Below are 22,423 nucleotides of genomic sequence, written 5' to 3'. Positions count from 1 at the left end.
ATATAACCATATTTACGCGAGGATATATTAAACCACCTTCTTTGGTGTTCAAAAACAAGCATGGATGCCTCAAGAAGTATTTTAACCTTTTGTGCGAAACAAGAAATAGCCTTAGACCAGAACATTGTGTATTTACTAAATACAAAATAGCCAGAATCAAAGCTAGATGTGGTATGGTAACATAGATTTAACAAGATCCATTGTTACCAGACCACATCTAGCGTTGAAATTATGGTTATTATATACGAAACACTGATTTTGTATGGGTTAACTTTATTTTACGAAATGAGTAACGAAATAATCGTTGATGTTGAGTGTTAATTGGGCTTCAAAACACATTAATTTATCGGGATGATATAACTATTGTGGTTAGTCTACATTAGCGACACGGTAATTCACATGGACCAAAGTCGGGTGCAACGAAGCACTACAACGAAACGAGCACATACTTTTTAAAACAAGTTGTCACAAGATTTATTACCGAATAACGGGTGAATACAGTTTCATGCTTTTGTACATAATTTCACGAAATTTATGATCGAATCCTGGCTGTATTAAGTTTGAGGAAATAAAAGTGTGCGTTTTGCAACACTGCGTTTTGCAAGATAGAATCTATGAAATATGAAATGAGTAAAATAGACATAAAATAATTCTTTGGAACGAAATCATTTGCATTGAGTATCAAATTAACTGATGTTTGTATTTAAATAGCTAATATGTATTTAGTGCTCATGCCATTAAGCATTAAATATTGGGGACTTAAAATGATACATTAATTCGTTTCAAGTTACCGAAATTATAAACGTAACATAACCAAAATTATGTTTCACACTTGTGGATGACATCAACGCGACTTCTGACATTAACACTGCCTGGTTTGAATAGAGACTGGTTGATTTTCGCCAAGATATTCGTATGTAATTATATCCGTCAGTCCTACAATTTACTTTTTAAATGTAATGTTTATTTGTGTAATTTGAATAAATAACACAAATCCTATTGTGGTAATGGATTACAGTGTTCTTTGCATTTTCACTAATTGACAGTCAGTTTGGTAAATGAAAAGTTCGGCAAAAAGGTAAAAGAGTTGAATATGTCTGGACAAAGGGCGTGAATAACTGTAAAGTATCTAAATGCGTGTTAATATCCTTGTTTCGTTGACGTTTTTAAAAATATCAATTTACCGAAACCTCCAGATCTATTGCTCTATATTACTTTTTTTTTACGACCTTGTCATTTATCGAACTTACATGTAATCGTTTTTATTACAGAACTTGTTTCTAAGTTGGTATTTTTCAAACTGTGTCAATTAAATCGAATCATCGGGATTTTTATTTTTAAAAGGTCATCATGTTCGGAATTACGAACACTTCGGTTCGGAATTACGAACATATGTTCGGAATTAGGAACAGTTGGATGTCCGCATGCTTTGTAAATAATTTGTTTTTGGTTGGACCATTATATAATTCTATATTGGACTTAAGTATATCGTATGCATATATCTAGTTGATTTTTGTCTCCCTTTGATTGAAAGTGATCGTAATTCCGAACATCATTATAAGTGGCTTAAGTGTTCGGAAATAGGTACACCCGCTCTAAGTGATTTTTATTATGAGAGATATGGAATCTTGCATGTAAAGTTCCTTTTAATTAACTCTTTCAGTAAGATAAGATAAGATAAGATAAGATTTATTTTGAGTCGGCAAGGGTTAAACAACAAACATAAGCTCAGACAGCTTGTACAACCGACTATAAAACATGATGAATAAGAAATAACAAGTGTATAAAAGCTGAAAGATTGGAAACAATTTGTTCTACAATTAAAAGGCAGATATACATATAAATATATAGCATGATATTACAACATCAGGTATGGTACTAAAAAATTTAGATTTGTTTACATTAAAAGTCAGATAATTTTTTAAGAGAAAGAATAAAATATCAACTAGACACAGCGTGCAGAGCATAAAAAAACATATCAAGCATAAAGAGCATACATAGCATGCAGAGCATACAAAGCGTACGGAGCGTACAAAGCAACCAGAGTATACAAAGCGTAGGGCACATAAAGTATACATAGCATACATAGCAATTCAACGCAAATAAAGCACATAAAGCATGCCAGGCATACAAAATATACTAGGCATACACAGCACACAAAAATACACCTAGCAAACAAGGCATATAGAGTATATAGAGCAAGAAACACATGCAAAGCACACAAAGTATACATGCAAACAATGCATATAAAGTATATAAAGCACACACAAACATGCAAAGCACACAAAGTGTACAAAGCATACAGATCACACAAAGCATATAAAGCATATAGGGCCTACAAAGCATATATAGCATGCAAAGCACGCAAAGCATACAAAGCTAAGAAAAACACTAACAGCATATAACATTTAAGTAAAGATAAAGCATATAGAGCATGCTAAGCAACCAAAGCACACAAAGCTAAGCAAAACTGACACTATATAACATTATAGCAGAAAAATGTACTTAAAACTAAGTGATGTGATGCTCCCTTGCTGTTGAAATCCCATGCAGTCTACAGCATTTGCACCTACAGATTTTTCCATTCCATGTCCCAATTAAAGTTTTAAATTGCGAAAAATTTGTACATTTTCTAAAATCTTCTGGTAGGGAATTCCACAGCGAGGGGGCAGCATATCTAAAAGAATTTTTACCATATGTTGTTGTGCGTACCTGTGGTATCTGTAAAATATTGGTATATCTAAAATTTATGGTTGACTGTCTCTTAACAATTTAATCATTTAACAAAGGTGGAGAAATTTCATTTATGATTTTAAATGTTTCAATAGCCATTGATCTTATACGTCTTATTTGCAAGGACGGAAGGTCTACCTTTTGTAAAAGATCGATATATTGAGTGCTATAGTTGTTGTATATAAAACGAATTGCCCTTTCTTGAATTTTTTCCATCTTTTTAATATTAGTTTCTGAACAGAAATGCCAGGTCATTGGGCAAAAATTAAAATTTGATAATACAAAGGTATGGAAAATTAAAAGCTTGCTTTTTACACTTAAATTTCTACCAACTCTTTTTAAGATGTTAATTTGAGTGGCTGCCTTCTTACATAATCCTTGTATATGAGTATCAAAATTTAGTTTATAGTCTATGTCAATACCAAGTAGTTTAACAACTTTTTCACAAGTTATAGTAGCATCACCTATCTTTAATGACGGTTTTTTTACAAGAAGTTAATTTGCCTATTGCAAAAGATTGAAATTTGTCAGGGTTAGCTTGCATCTTGTTAAAATGAAACCAATCAATAAGAATGTTACTTTCATGTTGTAAAACACTTATAAGTTCATCAAAGTTTGTTGTGTAAAATGAAAGAGTATTATCATCTGCATAATTGTAAAGGGTAGATTTGTTTATAAAATAGAAAATATCATTAATAAAGACATTGAACAGTAAGGGCCCCAGGATAGACCCTTGGGGTACTCCTTTTGTTATACTGGCCCATGAACTAACTGTATCTCCTATTCCTAGTGCTGGAACCGAACTTCGAAGGCCTTTGCAAACAGTTTGGATCCATATGAGACGCCACAGAACGTTTCTAATGTTATTCTTTGAAAAAAAATCGAAGAAAATGCTAATTTTAGAAATTCAGCAGACGACATTTTAGCAGACGACAAATTTTCCAGCATGCAAAGGGTTAAGTATCTTACTTTTTTTTAAATTATTGTACGATGTTTCTGTACTTGAAATGTTTTGGTCAATAATACGATACTTGAATGCTTACGAAAAAAACTTTTAAACACCTGTACACTTTTTATTATACTAGACTTGCGACACCTTAAGGGTTTCGCGGGATGGAATGAGTGGAGAGATGAAATCAAATTGAAAATCGATTATTTCTAAAAAAAATGGTACGAAAAAATATGCGGGTAGGAAAAAAAAACAAATTTGGGTACGAAAACAAATTTGAGTACGATAAAAAGGGTACAAACAAAATAAGGGAACGAAAAAACTATTTTGGAACGAAAAAAATGGGTACAAATAAAAAATAAGGTACGAAAAAATTTGTGTACGAAAAAAAAATGAGTAAGAACAAATGGGTACGAAGAAATTTGGGTACGAACAAATTTGTGTACGAAAAAATTGGGTACAAAAAAATGTGGGTACGAAAAAAAAATTGGTTATGAAAAAAAATTAGGGTACGAAAAACTATTTGGGTACGAAAAAAAGGTTCAAATAAAAATTTGGGTACAAAAAAAATTGGGAACAAAACGAATTTGGGTACGAAAAAAATTTGAGTACGAACAAATGGGTTCAAAGAAATTTGGGTTCGAACAAATTTGTGTAAAAAAAAATTGGGTACGAAAAAAAATTTGGTTATGAAAACCTATAGGGAACGAAAAAATTAGGGTACAAAAAACTATTTGGGTACGAAAAAAAAGGGTACATATATAAATTTGGGTACAAAAAAAATTGGGTACGAAACAAATTTGTGCACCGACGGACAGACGAAGCGGCGACTATATGCTCCCCCTAAAAAATTTGGGGGGGAGCATAATAAACAAGTTATGGCAATTTAAAGGTGGTACGCAAACTTAATAATAGATTTATCAATTATATGCTTATTCTAAGTGAAAACAAGGGACAAAATTGTCACAAAACCAGGTTTTCATTGTGAAAAAAAAATCTGATAAAGGGAGAAAACTCAAACTGAACTTTTGAAATGACCAAAAAAAATTAACCCCCTTTGAAAGTTTTTTTTTTTTTTTAAATCTATTTTTAGTCGTGGCGGCCTTGACATTGGAGATATTGACGTGATTCTTTCGTGGGACACACCGTCCCATGATGGTGAACAAATGTGCCAAATGATTTTAAAATCTCACAATGAATGACATAGTTATGGCCAGGACAAGCTCATTTATGGCCATTTTTGACCTTTGAACTCAAAGTGTGACCTTGACCTTGGAGATATCGATGTAATTATTTCGCGCGACACACCCTCCAATGATGGTGAACAAATGTGCCAAATGATTTTAAAATCTGACGATGAACGACATAGTTATGGCTCGGACAAGCTCATTTATGGCCATTTTTGACCTTTGAACTCAAAGTGTGACCTTGACCTTGGAGATATCGACGTAATTATTTCGCGCGACACACCGTCCAATGATGGTGAACAAATGTGCCAAATGATTTTAAAATCTGACGATGAACGACATAGTTATGGCCCGGACAAGCTTATTCCGCCAGCCCGCCAGCCAGCCCGCCCGCATTCGCCAATCTAATAACCAGTTTTTTCCTTCCGAAAACCTGGTTAAAAAGGCCATAATTGTTACAAAATGCTTGATACAGTTATCTGCTCTTGTTTATACATTGGGGTCATGTTGGTTAATAAGCAAAATACATGGTGTATGAACGCAATATGTCAAGGGACATGCATATTATTCTAAGTGAAAAAGGGCCTAATTCTGTTAAAATGCTTGATACAGTAAATGAGTTGTCTGCTCTTGTTTATAGATTGGGTTTATGTCGGTAATGAAGTATGCAAAATATAAAAGCAATATGTCAATGGACATAGGAAATATATTTGAGGTGGTACGCAAACATTCCAATGCGCAAGCCGACGCCGGGTTGAGTAGGATAGCTCGACTATATATATATATATATAACAGTCAAGCTAAAATGTAAATATACCATAAACAACAGGCTAACCTCAATCACAACTTTAATGCAATGCTTATAACAATAGAGATACAATGATATGCCAGGGATTGAAACTAACTGTTTACTATTGTGGGCAACCATCTTTAGTATTTTGGTTGCCCAGATAAAGAATAACGAGCCCAGAAATATGAACATGTGAATATTATACATTCTTTTAATAAAATAATAGATAATTAAATACATTTGCTGACAACACATGTTCAATGCATGATGTTTTATTATGAGCCTGAATTGAATCATGTCCTATTCCTAAATAATGAATGTTATTAAACTAGTATTGATCCATGGTGATCAATTGTTTTTCAATTTTTATTGCAGTGAATTGTTTTAAGCTTTAAAAAAAAGAAGTTTACCAACTTTTGAAATTGAGTTGCCCAGGCCAAAATCTACTTGCCCCGGGTTCACGGTAAACCACTTATTTCCATCCCTGTATGCTCTTCATTTTCTGTTCTTCCATCGCATTCTCAAAATTAAATTTAAAGCCGATATTTTTTAATAACATTAGTATGAATTACTAACCATTATCACCCAAAAAACTATTTTACAAAGCTGTAATCCCGTCGTAGAGATTTAGTTTACTATTATCAGTGTTCTCTTTAAATACCGGCTGCTAGCGATCTTGCCGGTTACATTAACTCTTGATGCCGGCTACTTTTCCCAAATATATCAAGTAAATGTCACAAATGCTTTGGTTTTACTGCATAGTTACCGGCCATATAACTGGCTACTCAAATTTTTCTGGAAAACACTGAACTATGCATGACAAACACACAAAAATTAAATACATCTTAGATTCATTGTAAAAAATAAATTGACACTTCCAGCTTGTCGTCACTAAAATCCAAAGATTCAAATAATTTTCCACGAGATACGTCAACAATTGCGTAATCAAATGAATGAAAAATAAAAGTAAAGAAAGCCGGATTTTACATAAATTTCAGGTTGAAACACAACAAGGTAAAGGTAGTCGGTGAGATATAATAATAATACAGTTAGTAAGGCTCGTACCCTGGGTACGGTAAATATACTAAAACATACCCGGGAATTTTAACACTAAATCGGTTGTTGTCGGCTATTTTGTAAAAATTAATTATGTTTACATTTATGTCAATTTTCTGTTAAATGGCATTTATACAATGTATTATCAAAACTCATTTTTACAATCATTAATGTGATTCAATTTAAAATCTTAAATTGTTTAAAGTCGCGTCATTGTATGACGTTGTCAAGTATATTTTCCGCGATGTCGCACGTTCACTTTTTACCATCATAGATTTTTTTAAAGAAACATTTTTTGGTTTGCGAGGTCCGTTAAATGGGGAACACCATATTTGGTATTTATATTATGTTTTAACAAATAATTCATGCTGTGTAATAAATATTGTATAAGATATTTCGATATTTATTGAAAATGTTTCAAATTGTTATTTATGAAACCTTTTATTCTAATGAGTGTATGCTATCATATTATACTTCGAATAGCAGATCTGTTTTACTATAATCGTATTATTCATTCTTTATTGTTAATTTCATTTATTGTAGAGAATCGTCAATGTTACATCTAGTCGCCAATCCTTGTCGTTAGTGTTAGTTTTCAATGATTGTTAGCATTGCCGTCAATGTTAGTCGTCAATCCTTATTGTCATTATACATGAAGGAAATAAAAGCAGAAACAGAGACGTATTCTTGATTACTTGATTATTCCTATGGCGTCCTCTCAACACTCATACTAAAAAGCATGTTGATGCAGATTTTTTTTAAAGAGAAGTTTCTTTAAGGTAAACAATATTGTTTTACTTTAATCGCTAGCATGTTTAACGACATCGGATTTTGGGCAGATATACAACTCGGATACAATCTAATATTTGCGGGTATGTTTAAGTTTCTTTACCGTACCCGGGCTACATGTAAGTAAAGTTAAGAGTACCCGGGGTACATGTACCGGTAAGTAGTACCCGAGCCGAGAATGTCAATTGAAGGTGTTAGAGATGCATTGAACCATAAGATTAAAAAGGGTAATTAACCACGGGCTTATTAAAATTAAAACGATGACATTACATTGTACCAGCTGTTTATTGTTGTATACTGTAAGCTTGAAATATTTTAAATAATGAAAACAACTTACCTTGTATAAAGTTGGCACATTGTTGTCAGGTGTAGAAACTATTATACTTATTTCTGTTAAGTTGCACTGGCTGAACCAAAAGAATTATGTAGTCGTTTCTAAATAATCACGAAACAATCTACTAATGCATATATGCTTGCCAGTTGCTGAGTTTGTGCATTTCCATTCATTATACTATCGGCCTTGGCAAACAGCGTAGACTCAGATTAGACGCCGCATGATGTCTGCTATTTGGTACGCAGAAGATTTGCATATCCACGGGTGTTTTATGTCAAATGTTATGGTTTTTCAATAGATCGTATACTTATCTACAAAACAGCGAATTAGCGTTCACTTGACATCATTTTTAATTATGTTATTTTGTGAATACTTTCTCGCGATCTTTTCGCCTTTGGTCGACGCCGTCTGCTATTTCAAACGATGAAGATTTCCATATCCACTGGCGTTTTTTTTTATGTCAAATGTTAGTGTTTTCCAATGGATCGTATACTTATCTACAAAACAGATAAGTAGCGTTCACTTTACATCGTTTGAGATGATGTTTTTTTGTAAATACTTTCTAAGCGTTCATTCTGACGAAGTCGACCATTTTGACGGGTGTGAAGAAATACCGAATTTCCCGTAATTACCAAAATCCCCAGAAATCCACGAGATCCCACGAAATCCCCATTAATATTGATTGTGTATTGAAAAACTGCGTATTTTAATATAGATCGTTGCGAAATACACTGAAATCACTAATGAAACAATGCTTTATCAAAGTTTGATTTCGGGGATTTCGGTAGGACTTCGGTATATCCACATACCGCATTTTGTAATTCCGGTTATGTAAAACTTGCGAAACTTTTTCGTGATTTAATCAAAAACTATATTTTTCCCAGGTATAACGCCTACGCCAACAGGTAGATCGCATTCTTGTCCATACACATGTCAAATTTCAGCAAAAGTAACCGGCCAGTTTTCAAGACTCCCAAATCGCGACTATATGCCTCAGCTTAACGAAACTTAGCCCCCTTTATCATTCGTTCGAATGAACGTCATCAATGATGACGTCCAATACATCACTCATTCCATACTTGTACAATCAACAAACGGTTTAAATGGGAGTACCTCAATAAGTGCTAAGGTCGGAGTGAAACTGTGGTGTGATGTATGATTGAGCTCTCAAACAAACCAGGTTCGAACAAAACAAAACGTAATACAATCTACCAATATAACTTACAAAAGAGGTGTTACAAATTACATATTAATACTACCGACTGTTCGGACCGCACAGGCTAATATGGGACGACAGTTTATGAACCTGCAATAAACCCGGTTTTCCTAGCAGACAGCTCATTGAATTTTGAATTTATGTTATAACACAATTACGTTACCTGTACATAAACCTTTTCGTGTATTGTTTCATTTTGTTACTTGCGTCTTTAACAGGTCTTACCTAACTTCAGTAATGAGCTATGCTACGCCATGAATAGAAATACCTAATACGTTAATTCATCTATTAGCGAATGAAGTATTAGCAAATACACCTTATACTAACACCTAAGTCTCCGTCAGTTGTTACTTGATACCCGTAATAATTTGAGTTTGGGACGGGACTGTAAACAGCTATATAACAACAATGGATGATGCAATACATTGCTAGTATTTAACATTAGGTACAGACTTGTAATGTAAACCTGTAGCGCACACCGGCATTACGTTTTACTTCATACTTTAAATAGCTGTTCCTTTATTGCGTTGAATAATGCGTTTTACAATCAATCTTCCCTTGGTAAAACTGGAAGTCCGATATTCACAGCGCTTTATACATTTGACACACTTTTGTTTAAATCATTTTCATTGTATTTAACAGGTATTGGGTACAGCCACTATTTGTTTAATAATTCAAACAATACACACGGAAGTTTATTATTAGTCATTATAATACAGAAATGAACTGCTTTCACTAACACATAGTTTCTACATTAGCATCACGGCGGTATATTTAGCCCAACCTACTCGATCACGTGTGCTAAATTATTCTGTTCTGTCTTATAGAGTTTATTTATGTATTTTTTTATCATGTTGATGTATATGCCTAGTCAAATAATGCAACATGTTCGTTGCAGTAATATAAACTCACAATGATCTGCATTGGAAAAGAGAAAATTTTAAAGTTTTACTTTAAATAACAGTAAATATGCCTGAACTACAAGTTCAACCCGGGCAATTTACCTGAAGTGTAACGATTAAACGGAATAAACATATTCGGATTACAATTATAGAAGGATTTGATTAGGTTTGGAAGTTATAAGCTGAAGCAGCTATGATTTCATTAAACTATATACATTATTACATTGATCTCGCTGCGATAACCAACGGTTTAATAACTGATACATCAACTTTGAGTCATTTTATTCCACTTATACGCAACTTACCGTAACACAGACATAAAGCATATTGGACTTATAACACATACTATTTGAAAGTTGTCTGCTGTGTGTACATAGTTGTTTTTTAAAGGGACCTTTTCACGTTTGGGTAAATTGACAAACTTGAAAAAAATTGTTTCAGATTCGCAAATTTTCGTTTTAGTTATTATATTTGTGAGGAAACACTAATAATGAACATTGACCACGCTCTTAAATAGCCATTATATGCATCTTTTGTTGACGATTTAAAAACCCGAAAATTATAAAGCGTTGCAACGCGAAACGAATTAATAATTTGGAGAGTTCTGTTTTTGTCGTTATATTTTGTGAAACTACGAAGATTGCTTATATACAGTATAAAATACATCTGGCATTGTATTCGGAAGAATGACCGAGTGGTCAAAGTGGTAAACTTTTTACTCCAGGACTCCAGGGGTCAGTTGTTCGAGCCCAGCAGAGGGTTACCTTTTTTTCTTTTTTTCAATTGTATTCTTGATTTTTTACTGGAGCTTTTTGTATCCAATGTTAACATTAATCAATATAAACAATTTAACGACAAACTTTAAAACATTCCAAAATCTGTGAAAAGGCCCCTATAACATATTTTAGTTTCTGTGCATTGAGTCTTTTTGTCGTTGTTTCTTTCCCACTAGAGCAGGAGGATTTTATGAGTTGAAGTAGAATGGCTTTTTAAAATATAATTAAATATGAGTTCTATTTTGAAGGTAGTATAAGTTTCTTTGTTAAAATATTTTTTTTATAATGACTGTGTGTGATTGATTTGTTTTGAACTAGTTAATTTCATTTAATTATGCATTAATAATACTGTGTTATGTGTTTTCGCGACTAAGTAAAATGACAGCAAGTCTCGTGATAGCTATTTCCTATCTTTAAGTCAATATTTACGTATGCTTTATGATAAAATTCATTTAAAATTAAAATTAACGTAACTTTAACTTAACAGATACCGTGGCGTATGGAGAAACAATACAGACTAACAACTAACAAAGTTGACCATCGTATTCTTTCCACGATCAGTAACTGATGAATTTTTAAATGTTACATGACTAGTTGAATTAATAGCGACTATGTTAAGGAAAAAAGCGGTTTCAGATCAGCCAAAGCCTGCGAAAAAAGCAGTCAACTTCACAGACATCCATCGAAGGCAATTGAATCTCTTGGTTAACAAGACCTAATGACATCGCATTATGTCATTGCATCGTTGGCATTCTTTTTCAACAAGTGTTAGATTCCTTGATGAATTTATGTCATTGACAGAAGGTGAGTTCAATATTGACCATGCAATAGATACACTGCTTTACCTGTTTTCAATATCTGAAAAGACTTTAGACGGTATCGTCAGAGCAGATGTAGGTCACTGTTTGATAGGAAGGAAACCAATGGTGTTGATACGGGGCTTAACTCATTGGAAGATGTAAATGCGAAAGTCTTTTATCTATCCTTGAATGATATATTTATATTTGGAGAGGGTTTGGAAGACAAGCTAAAGAAAAATAAAGAAAATAAAGAATCGTTACGTGACTTAGTGCTTGACATTGTTGAAAATAATCGTATTCGCCTAATTCTTTCTCTTAAGATTTTCCAGAAAAGAAGCAGTAAACAGCCTTTTTAACGTTAAAGGAATACTATCTCACACACAATTCAACAATACCGGGAAATGGGCAAGGTCATTCAAGTGCCAGCGGCAAACCTAAGGAGAAGGCGTAGATGACGGCGCCACCATATCGCATCCCACAGAAACACATAACTGAAATGTAATCAATTTACACAGTCACAGTTTGACTGTTATTCCACATATACCGGTAGGGGGACGTGTGAGTTTATATCTAAAACAATCGCAGGAAATATCTTCAGATCAACGGGTTCTTTCAATCGTAGAATCAGGTAACACATTATAAATTATTGAAATGCAACATGATACAGGGATCTGTTCCATTGAGACATTTGTTAAAACGTGCATCTTTTAAAAGAGATAAATACATATAGTAATATTCGATAGAAAAAGGGATTCCAAAAGATACTCAAATAGGTTTTTAAATTTATCTCGTCCTAGATCCAAACAAAAAAAGGAACAATGAGGCCAGTTATCAAGCTCAGATCACTTAAACGATAACTTTAAAAAAACAAAAACATTATACGATGGATACTTTTTAAAAGACATAAATCTAGGGAAAACAAATGACTGGACAATACCAATAACTTTGGCCGACGCATTCTTTTTATTCAAGGGTCACAGCATTAAAATAAGACTCACTTTGCAAGATCAGTGTTACCAATCAAAAGTGATGATGTGCTTTGGTCCAATGTCAGCCCCAGGAGTGTTGACACAGTAAGTGTCTGTAGTTGCGTCATATTTAAGAACGATGAGCAGTCGTCTAGTTCAATGATTGGATAAATTTGAATTAAAACAAAGTAGCTTTAATCAAGGATCGGAATGAATGTCTCGAACTGATGTTTTCATTGGGTTTAATGATCATCATAGAAAACATTTCAGTTAAATGCCACTAAAACAGTGCATCTGTGAGCAATGTTCCTTTTAGAGGAAGGAATAAAAGATCGTACGGAGGAAATAGTTGTTAAAAATCAGCAATACAGTTGTTCAGCAAGCCTTTAGTGGCAGCTCATACATGCGTCCAATTCAATTACATATGTTTTGTTGCTGGAACCTTTACAAACATTTAGTAGACAAAATGATTCCGTGTACTGCTCACGTAAAGACAAATTGTGTCTGGTGGAGTCAAGAATAAATTATTTTCAACTTCAATATCTTCCGAATAAATTCCCAGAGAGCACTATCACAACAGTTCAATTCCAGATAACGTATGGTGACTCATGGAAAATTAAGAAGTTCTAGGAAGTTGAAATTTACAGCGACGAATTTGGAAAGTCAATATTTTAGAAATGGAAACAATAATTTTGACAGTTAAACATTTTAGGAACCAAATCAGTAAAACACCTATTCTGATCAAAACAGACCAAACAACATGTGTGCACTTCATCAATCACCAGGGGGGTATCGCTCCATGAAGTTGTGCATACAAACTTGGGAAATTGGAATAGGGCTATTCTGAATTAACGTGTATCTACGGGTATTGCATATTTGTGGCAGACCATTTGAGTCGATTCAAAATAAAGGCAATTGAAAACGGTCGAAGTGCATAATATTTGTTTTTATGAGGGGTCACCCATTTATGGACCTGTTTGCGTCCAAATTGAGTTATCAGACGGCAATATTTGCCTCGTAGCATCCAATACATATGGCTTTTGCACCAGATGCGCTGTCAATTTCTTGGGAACACATGTTTCCCTATGCATATCCCCCGATTTGTCTGATACAAAGAGTTCTGAAGCACATGCGTCATACAGAGCTGTTGAGGTTTCTGATAGCCATATGTTTATACAGTTCAAAATTTATGAAAGTCATTAAGAGAATAAAATCGAAATTGTACACCATTGTACGATCAACGGACGTGGTTAAACACAAATAATACCGATTGTATAAATGTATAGTAAATTTGTAATTTGTAAAAAAAATAATTGAGCAAACGGAATGTAGGCATTATATTAAAACTAGCGAAAAATAAATCATATATATATTTATCCTGGTGAATGCTATATCGCTTGTTTTAATATAATGCATACATTCCGTTTGCACAATCATATATCGAGGTCGGAAAAATAATCATGCGTGTGTTACGCTATTCGTCAGAACGAAAATACCCCAACCCACCCAATTTTAAAAGTCTGAGTGTTGCATTGATAGCTTAATATCAATTATTAATTATTATTATTATTTGGAGCAATACTAAGGCTTTTGTTATGCTCTTCGTCAAATCATAAAAAAACTCCAATTTTAAAAGTCTGTGAGTTGTAATAGAGCACAATACCTTTTGTTTTTATTTTCCATGGGTTCTTACACCATAAAAAAAACTTTTAATTACTGAGATGATTTATAAAAGTATTTCAAATATATCAGTAAATAGTGCGTAATAATATTGTAAAATAATACAAACCTCTTGTGAACAAGTCCTTTTATTATTGACAAACGATTAGTGAATAAAACCACATCAAAACGAAGATTATCATTTAAGGCAAGTTGCATAGCATTTGTACACATATGCAATTTACTTATTAAAAAGCCAAGGCGTTACTTGTTTGTAATAACAATCAAAAGACATGGTACATGAATAATGCCGCATGTTGCAGTCAAAAAGTATCGGTTAATTTCTGGTATGTTCTCACAAAAAGAAGTAAAGTATAGTTGTGCTTATGCGATTGTTTTAATTGCACCATACGCTTTCTCAATCGGTCCCAATAGGATATATTTGGTATGAAACACTGGCCACTCAATGAAATAAATAGAGAGCTAGCAACAATAAACATGATTAAATGAAGGGAAAACATGGCGAAAACTGAAACATGGAAAACATTACACAAACAATCAACATATTGAGCACCCAACTGTTTTTGAAAAAACAACATCCTAAGCAAGTCAACAATGAAAGGTCAGTAAAAATGTAAGCAAGAGTACGATATGTAAAAACAAGTAGATCTTGTATAAACAACAATCTATACTTCACCTGTGAAGTATATGACCGTAGAAATAACATGCATAACTGTCCTTATGTGTTATGTACTTCATTCACAACGTTGATCATTCGAACTAACGACAAATAACACAAATAAATATGTCTGCAAGTTTTGGGATATGTTTCAAAACGCCAATACCATTTGTGTCATTCTAAAAAAATCTAGAGTAAAGTTTCTTCCTGTAGACCACAATTCCCACGGCAACTAATACAGCAATGATGAAAAGTACAATAAGGAATACGCCCCCTGTAAATAGAAGAAATATTAGACATCAAATTATTCAATTCCTTACCTTCACGAAAATATACACATGGTTTGGAAGCAATAAACAATTGTACATATACTCCAGACCTTTTGCACAGGTTATTTTGGACTCGACATATTTGATGATGTATACGTTACTCATTTGGAAGAAATCAATTGATACATAAACCTAAATAAGTATTTTTAACAAAGACAAATAGGTAAAATGTGTATACCAATTTTGTTATCAAAATCAAACGTTGAACTGGTAATGATTGAAATATTTATGGTAAGTATAGGTTTCTCAATTGGTAATAAGACAACATCGCGGCTTTTTGAACGGCCCTCTATATGATCAGCGTTTTACTCGGTTTTTAGCATAGGTGCAACGCACCTATGCTTAAGGTATATACTACATTTCGAAAATGCACATGATACGGTTGACCATTATGAAGCCTTACCTGATCAAAAATCAGACGAAATTTCTATTTAATAAAGTATTTGGTAATTCTACAATTTTTTATTTGGAAACATTTTTCTAACGTTTTCTTCCAAGAATATTGCTGACACCGTTTTTAGTGAATTTTAGTGAAGACCGTTTTATGTCAAAAAATCTTCGTATAACCTAAAACAAATTTCGTTCGTAAAACAATTCTATCTGCACTATCAATCTCAATCTCCTACGCAGTGGTCTCCCTTATACTAGAAGTTTCTGACCGGCCGAAGCAAGGGAAGTAACTGCTGTGAGGAGTTTCTATAAAAATCTGCATTCAGAAATCTGTATTCAGAACTAAATCTGTTGTGCACGTCTGAATCTAACGCTTACCACAATTTTAACGACAAATTCTTGACGCAGACGAATAGGGTAGCGTCTATTTTCATTTGTGAAAAGAATAGTTCGATACAGATCTGTCCGTGCTTAAAGTTTGAAAGGCTTGGGTAATTATTTTTCATAAGCGTTTCAAACACTGATGTAAATGGAAAGATTATCTATTTAAATAGTCGGTAATTGTTTGAAATTATTGATTTGAGAAATTCGCGGATGGCGATATCGAACTAAATTATACCACGTGACGCCATTTTGTAACTGAGTAGCTGATTCACCATGATCGCAAGTATTATTGTAATTTATATTGTGCATTAATGTTAAATGTATTATATGAATTAAACATATTGCTTCATTTAACATTTACTTAAGCAGCAACTTCCCTGTATCTTGCATCTATGCTTTTAACGCCATCGGCGCTCTCGTTTATGTTTTCGTATGCTATTGCGTTAAGATTGACTTGGTTTGACGAAGCTTTTCCGCGCGCCGATGTCCTCATTGTATTTTAGCATGCGTATTCCAATATACAAGTTTCACAATACCACTGTTGCTATGTTTAGAAACAACATGAAGTATTCGAATGTTGATTTCACTAATACCAGTGTCCCCAAGTAAATATGAGTAAAAGATCAGAAGACATCTATACTTCATATTTTAAGTTTAAGTATACGATAAAAAGAAAGGATTTTAACATGCAGATTTATAAAAATAGATAAATAACCGTATTTTTATAATGTTGATTAAATAATATATTAATAACCATTTAATAAAAGGATCTTTACAACGTTCATGTAAGGTCTAAATTGTTTCACAAAATGTCATTCACTATGTACATATGGACACGTTTCTTACCAGTTAGCCAGTTCAACAAATACATTTTCACAATACCTGAAGTTACCGATTGGAAACAAATACCAATATACCGGTATTTGTGAAGGACGGAGAGTTCCGTTCTTGCGAGGTTAAACTTTACAGTTAATTATCTACATTGAAACAACGAAGGTTCTAAAATTCTTACGACCATTGGCCGTGCTTTCAATAAAGTAAACCACATGAAACTGTCTTAACTACTAGTACATTCTATCGACGTGTGGGTGTGCTTTAAATGAAGTATACACCATGGCAAATCGTTGTAACTATTGTGACTTTTATCGAAAAGTGAACGTGCTTTTACTGAATTACACCATTTGAAACTGTATTAGATACTATGACATTCTAACGACGTTGTACTGATTTCATTACCTTACACCGTTGGAAAATGTCTGCATTTCTATAAGATCCTAATACCGCTCGACTGTGCTGTTGATTACTTACACCATGGGAAGCCGCCTGAGCTGCTTTGACATATCACAGAGTAGCTTGTCCCGTCATAAGTGCAGCAGCAATGACCGGACTCTATTCTCGCCATGTTTTCATCACAGCAGAACTTGGCATAGGTATCTACGACAACAGTGGGTGGGTATTTACAATTGTACATATTTCAAATATAAACAGCTCATCTACGAAGGCTGGATCAGCAAATAAATAGGTAATGGTTTGATGTTCTGTATCTTATGTATTAAACATACACGAAGCCGATGATTTTTTTTATTCGTTTCCCGTTTCAACAAATTGTTTCTCAATAATTGCAGTATATGTGTTAAGCATATTTATCTCCTTTCTGAATGAGACCTCTGTCTAATGGTGTTACTCGGATAGCTATCGTTTTCCACCATACACATGTAAGCGACTACTTTGTATAGATTAGGATTTTAAACAAACGTTTTATGTCCTAACCTTAAATAAGGTCTTATGTATTACAGCGCAACACAGCTTATGATCAAACAGACGACTTTTCATAAACACTAGTTGTCATACCTCCACATGGCGTCTGTCCGCAGGTCTTTGAAGTCTGAAAAGAACACACTATGTTTTCTTAAATCAAATATAAATAAGCAAGTTTGAGAAAATACCAATATCTATACCAAATATTTTTAAAAAAACTACAATAGACCCTTTTTGATTGAATACTAAATTATCAGCCAAACATACGCGTAAACTGCTCTACGAGCAAACAATTAATGAGGCAATTCATGCGTGTTACCTGCTAAATGTATAATCTTATAACATCGGTTCGACAGCCATGTATTCGTGTTACTGCTTTATGTACAATCTGTTAACAATGGTTCGTCAGCCATTCACGTGTACCATGGTTAATTTGCAGGAGACAAATGTATGTTACAATCTGGTAGCCTTATGAAAGAAAACCAACAATATCAGAAGATAATTTTAACTAGAATCACCGCCTTTGAACGGTCATGTAAAGCATTGGGGGCGTTTAGATTAAAATATCGATGTCAAACCGTTCCAATATTGTTGTAAGAAAATATAAAATACTGCCTATATATTGACAAAACAAACCAAAACAGAAGTGTCACTGGTGAGCAATCTATATATGCATTATTGTATACGTTGTGTTAAATCCCGGACTGAGAGAAAACAGACGCGGATAAATGTCACACGGCATCTTCTCTAATTACACATGTATGAATAATGGCTTCTATATGAAGTGTAATCAAACCTTTTAACCGTATTTCATCCATATCAAGGAAGTCAGTTCAACAACTCGTAATATTTTCCTTGGTCAGTTGGTTTACGACTTATGTGTGCACATATTTCTGTTAGTTAATTCTTGAATCAGAGGCAGGGGGATTAGCCGTCGAAAATAATTTCGTTACCAAAGTCCACAAAAGTTACGTGGCCATCGGGGGCCAAGGGAAACTTGTATCCATTGCTACGCCTAAGTTATATAACTTTAAATATGACCAACACATGTCACATTATTATTCGGTATTCTTTTCCATCGGTTGTGTTACTAAAACATGTTATCGAGTACATCGAATTTTTCTTATAATGACCATATATTAATATAAAGAAGTGAAACTCCAGCTGCTGGAGCAGTATTGAATTTTTATTAAAAACAATTAGTTGGTCCTTTATTTAAGGCAAGTGACCGATTGCCCAAACAGTACAAAACAGCACAATACAGCACAATACAAACCAACATAAACACAAAATATGAATAAAGCTGGGGTCACCGCCTTGGAACGGTCAATGCAAAGCATTGGGGGTTTAAACCTGGTTATAGAGCGCTCAACCTCACACTTGGCCCAGCAATATTCATAATACATTTAAGTGTAAATAAAATTTAACGTCATAGCATTGTAACTCAAATTAAACAATAATAAAAGGGAATTAAAACGCATTCAATTTAATTACTATTTAATTACTCAATTGCATTGAAGATACAAGAGTAACAGAATTACAACTTTTTGACGAACGATCAAATAAAACTATTAACAATTGTCAACTACTTTCCTTCTTTTGGAAAAGATTTGAGAATGTAGAATCATAGAGTTAATATCTCAGATAATCATCGCGCAAATACAGGAAGAAGCAGCAATAATGGGTGTAAAAATTCCATATTACATAGCTTGGTTGTTTATGTGACTGCTAAACAAATTAAAAATAATTAAATCAAACAAGAAACGCCTATCAGAGAGAAAATATAAATAAAATGGAACGTTATAAACCCAATGACCTATGCATGTAGATTACAACTGGGAAAGTCAAGAAATAATTCATTCATTACATTCAAACAGTTTATTCCTTGCTAAGAAAATGTTCAAGTTTCGGCTTATGGATAATAAGATTATCTTTTAAAATCGAAAACATTTTGTAATATGTTAAACGCATTTTGTAGAAGAAGTATATACTTTTGCTCATATACGAAATCCATCGAATCCCAATGAAGACTAAACAACTTTCAGCGTTTTTTGTTTGCCATTCTCATTTTATAAAACTATTCCGAATGTTAAAGGTTTTGGTAAACAAAACCCCGTGAACACGAGAGAACATCCACAGTATTTTCGAAATAAGATACTTGTAAACCAATCCATGTTCCCTTATAGCATGTATATATGTACGTAATTAATAGTTATTATGAAACATTTAGCATCAGGAGAAAACAATACGCTGAAAACATATACATGTGTATATATATATATATTTAGACTAGCTTCTATTGGGACTTGAACTCTCTTGTAGAGAACGGTGCAGTTAAACTTTGCGCCAAATAGTACCCCTATTAATAGATAAAATGCGTGGAGCGCTGCGTTACCTAAAGTCGATTGGCTCTTTTAACCCACATTCTAAACTATTTAAATGCTTCAATAGTAGGATATAAACATTACGCATACCCGACTTATATTAATACAAATACATAATTAATCAATGCACGTTATGTGTAAATGCATACACGGTTTTTTTCTGCGAGTTTATGTTAGGATTTGGGTAAAAAAGCTATAATTGGATAACATCGAAATGAAGTTTATACAGTACCAAACAGTATACTTTAAGAACCTATTAAACAATTGTTTGTAATTGCACGGCATCATAAGCAACATTATCCTTAAAACGAGCATAAACTAACGGGCTTGTAATGAGATTTGTACGTTAAAAACAATCATCCACTACTACTCATACTTTTCGAAATCTAATTGGATGAATTGTATGAGATAGGGTCATCGATTAAACAAATTATTTGAAGTCTAGTCGGGGTATACCAATTAATTTGATGATTACTGGGACTGCATCGCGCGCTACATACAGAATGAATGATTCAGTTAGAAATTTATTATCGCAAAGATGAAACAGTATGTTCTCTTACCACATAAGAAATTCCAAAATGCAAAAAGCTATCCAATGATAAATAAGGTATCCAAGCATTCTCATTTTTAATGCAGAATTCAGTTTGTGTGGTAATTTCTTTGTAGAAATTATCGTTGATTTTCTTAAAACGGAGTCCAATGAACTCATAATAGATTCGTTAGCATATATCACGGGCGTAGGCACGTTAATAGGGTAAGAAAAGACGGTGCATAATTTAGATACGAAGTAATGATGATGATGACAACTACTTCAACTAATTATAATACTTCTTCTGCTATTACTACTCCTACTACTACTACTACTTCTACTACTACTACAACTACTACTTCTACTACTTTTACTACTACTACTACTATTTCTTCTTCTACTACTATTACTACTACTACAACAGCTACTTCTACTACAACCATCACCACCACCACCACTATGACCACCATCACCACCACCACCATTACCACCACCACCATTACTACCACCACCACCACTAACACCCTCACCAATGGCCGCCGCCGCCACCACCACCACCAATAACCACCACCACCACCACCACCACCACCACCACCACCACCACCACCACCACCACCACCACCACCACCACCACCACCATCACCATGCCCCCCCCACCACCACCACCACCACAACCACCACCACCACCACCACCACCACAACCACCACCACCACCACCACCACCACCACCACCAACACCACTACCACCACCACAACCACCACCACCACCACCACCTCTACAACCACCACCACCAACAACACTATTACTACTTCTTCTTTTACAAATACTACTACTTCTACTACTACTACTACTACTACTACTGTTATTACTACTAATACTTTTACTACTACTAACTACAATAACAACAACTACTACTTCTTCTTCTACTACTACTTAGTACAAGAACAACAATAACTTCTATTACTACTACTACTACCTCTACTACTACTTACTACAACAACAACGACTACTTCTTCTTATATAAAGATTTTCAAAAACAGTATAATTTTATCTCAGATGTTAAACCTAAAAGTTAGGTATCAATTGTGCTTATTATTGTTTTTTTTTAATAGCGCTAATGATCAACTATTAAAGTCTTTAATTTCGCAAAGATGAAACAGTATGTTCACTTACCACATAAGAAATTCCGAAAAGCAAAAAAGCTATCCAATGATAACTAAGGTAGCCAAGCATTTTCATGTTTAATGCAGAATTTAGTTTGTGTGGTAATTTCTAATCTTTGTAGAAATTATCGTTGATTTTCTGAACACGGAGTCCAATGAACTATTAATAGATTCGTGAGCATATATCACGGCCGTAGCCACGTTAAAAGGGTGAGAAAAGACGGTGCATGATTTAGATACGAAGTAATGATGATGGATGACAACGACTTCAACTAGGATAATCTACTGGCTGCATGACTACTCCGCCTCCTACTACTAATACGTCTACTACTCCTACTACTAACGACGACGACGGCGACGCGACGAAAACGGACGACGACGTACGACGACGACTGACGACGAGATCGACGACGACTGACGGACGACGATCTACGTACGAGACGACCACGACGGACGACGACTGGACGACGACGACGACGAGGACGAGTACGACGACGACGACGACAACAACACACGACGACGACGACGACGACGACGACGACGACGACGACGACGACCACGACGACGAGACGACGACGAAGACGACGACGACGACGACGACGACGACGACGGCGACGACGACGACGACGACGACGACGACGACGACG

The 22,423-nt window shown here is 34.2% G+C and overlaps 1 protein-coding gene across 1 annotated transcript; it reads right to left on the bottom strand.

The window, feature by feature from the left end:
- Positions 1-14,290: 14,290 nt before the first annotated feature.
- Positions 14,291-21,915, bottom strand: LOC127833597 (uncharacterized). The gene is made up of 4 exons (XM_052358945.1): positions 21,787-21,915; positions 17,793-17,826; positions 17,250-17,375; positions 14,291-15,112 (listed from the first exon to the last, which is right to left on the bottom strand). Exons 1-4 carry the CDS (start codon positions 21,850-21,852, stop codon positions 15,018-15,020), a joined length of 321 nt encoding a protein of 106 aa, XP_052214905.1. The 5' UTR covers positions 21,853-21,915; the 3' UTR covers positions 14,291-15,017.
- Between the last annotated feature and the right edge of the window lie 508 nt (positions 21,916-22,423).

The sequence above is a fragment of the Dreissena polymorpha genome, chromosome 6, assembly GCF_020536995.1.
Source record: "Dreissena polymorpha isolate Duluth1 chromosome 6, UMN_Dpol_1.0, whole genome shotgun sequence".
In the NCBI taxonomy this organism is placed as follows: domain Eukaryota; kingdom Metazoa; phylum Mollusca; class Bivalvia; order Myida; family Dreissenidae; genus Dreissena; species Dreissena polymorpha.
Note: the sequence above shows the minus strand (reverse complement) of the source record. Positions and strands in the feature narration are given on the sequence as shown.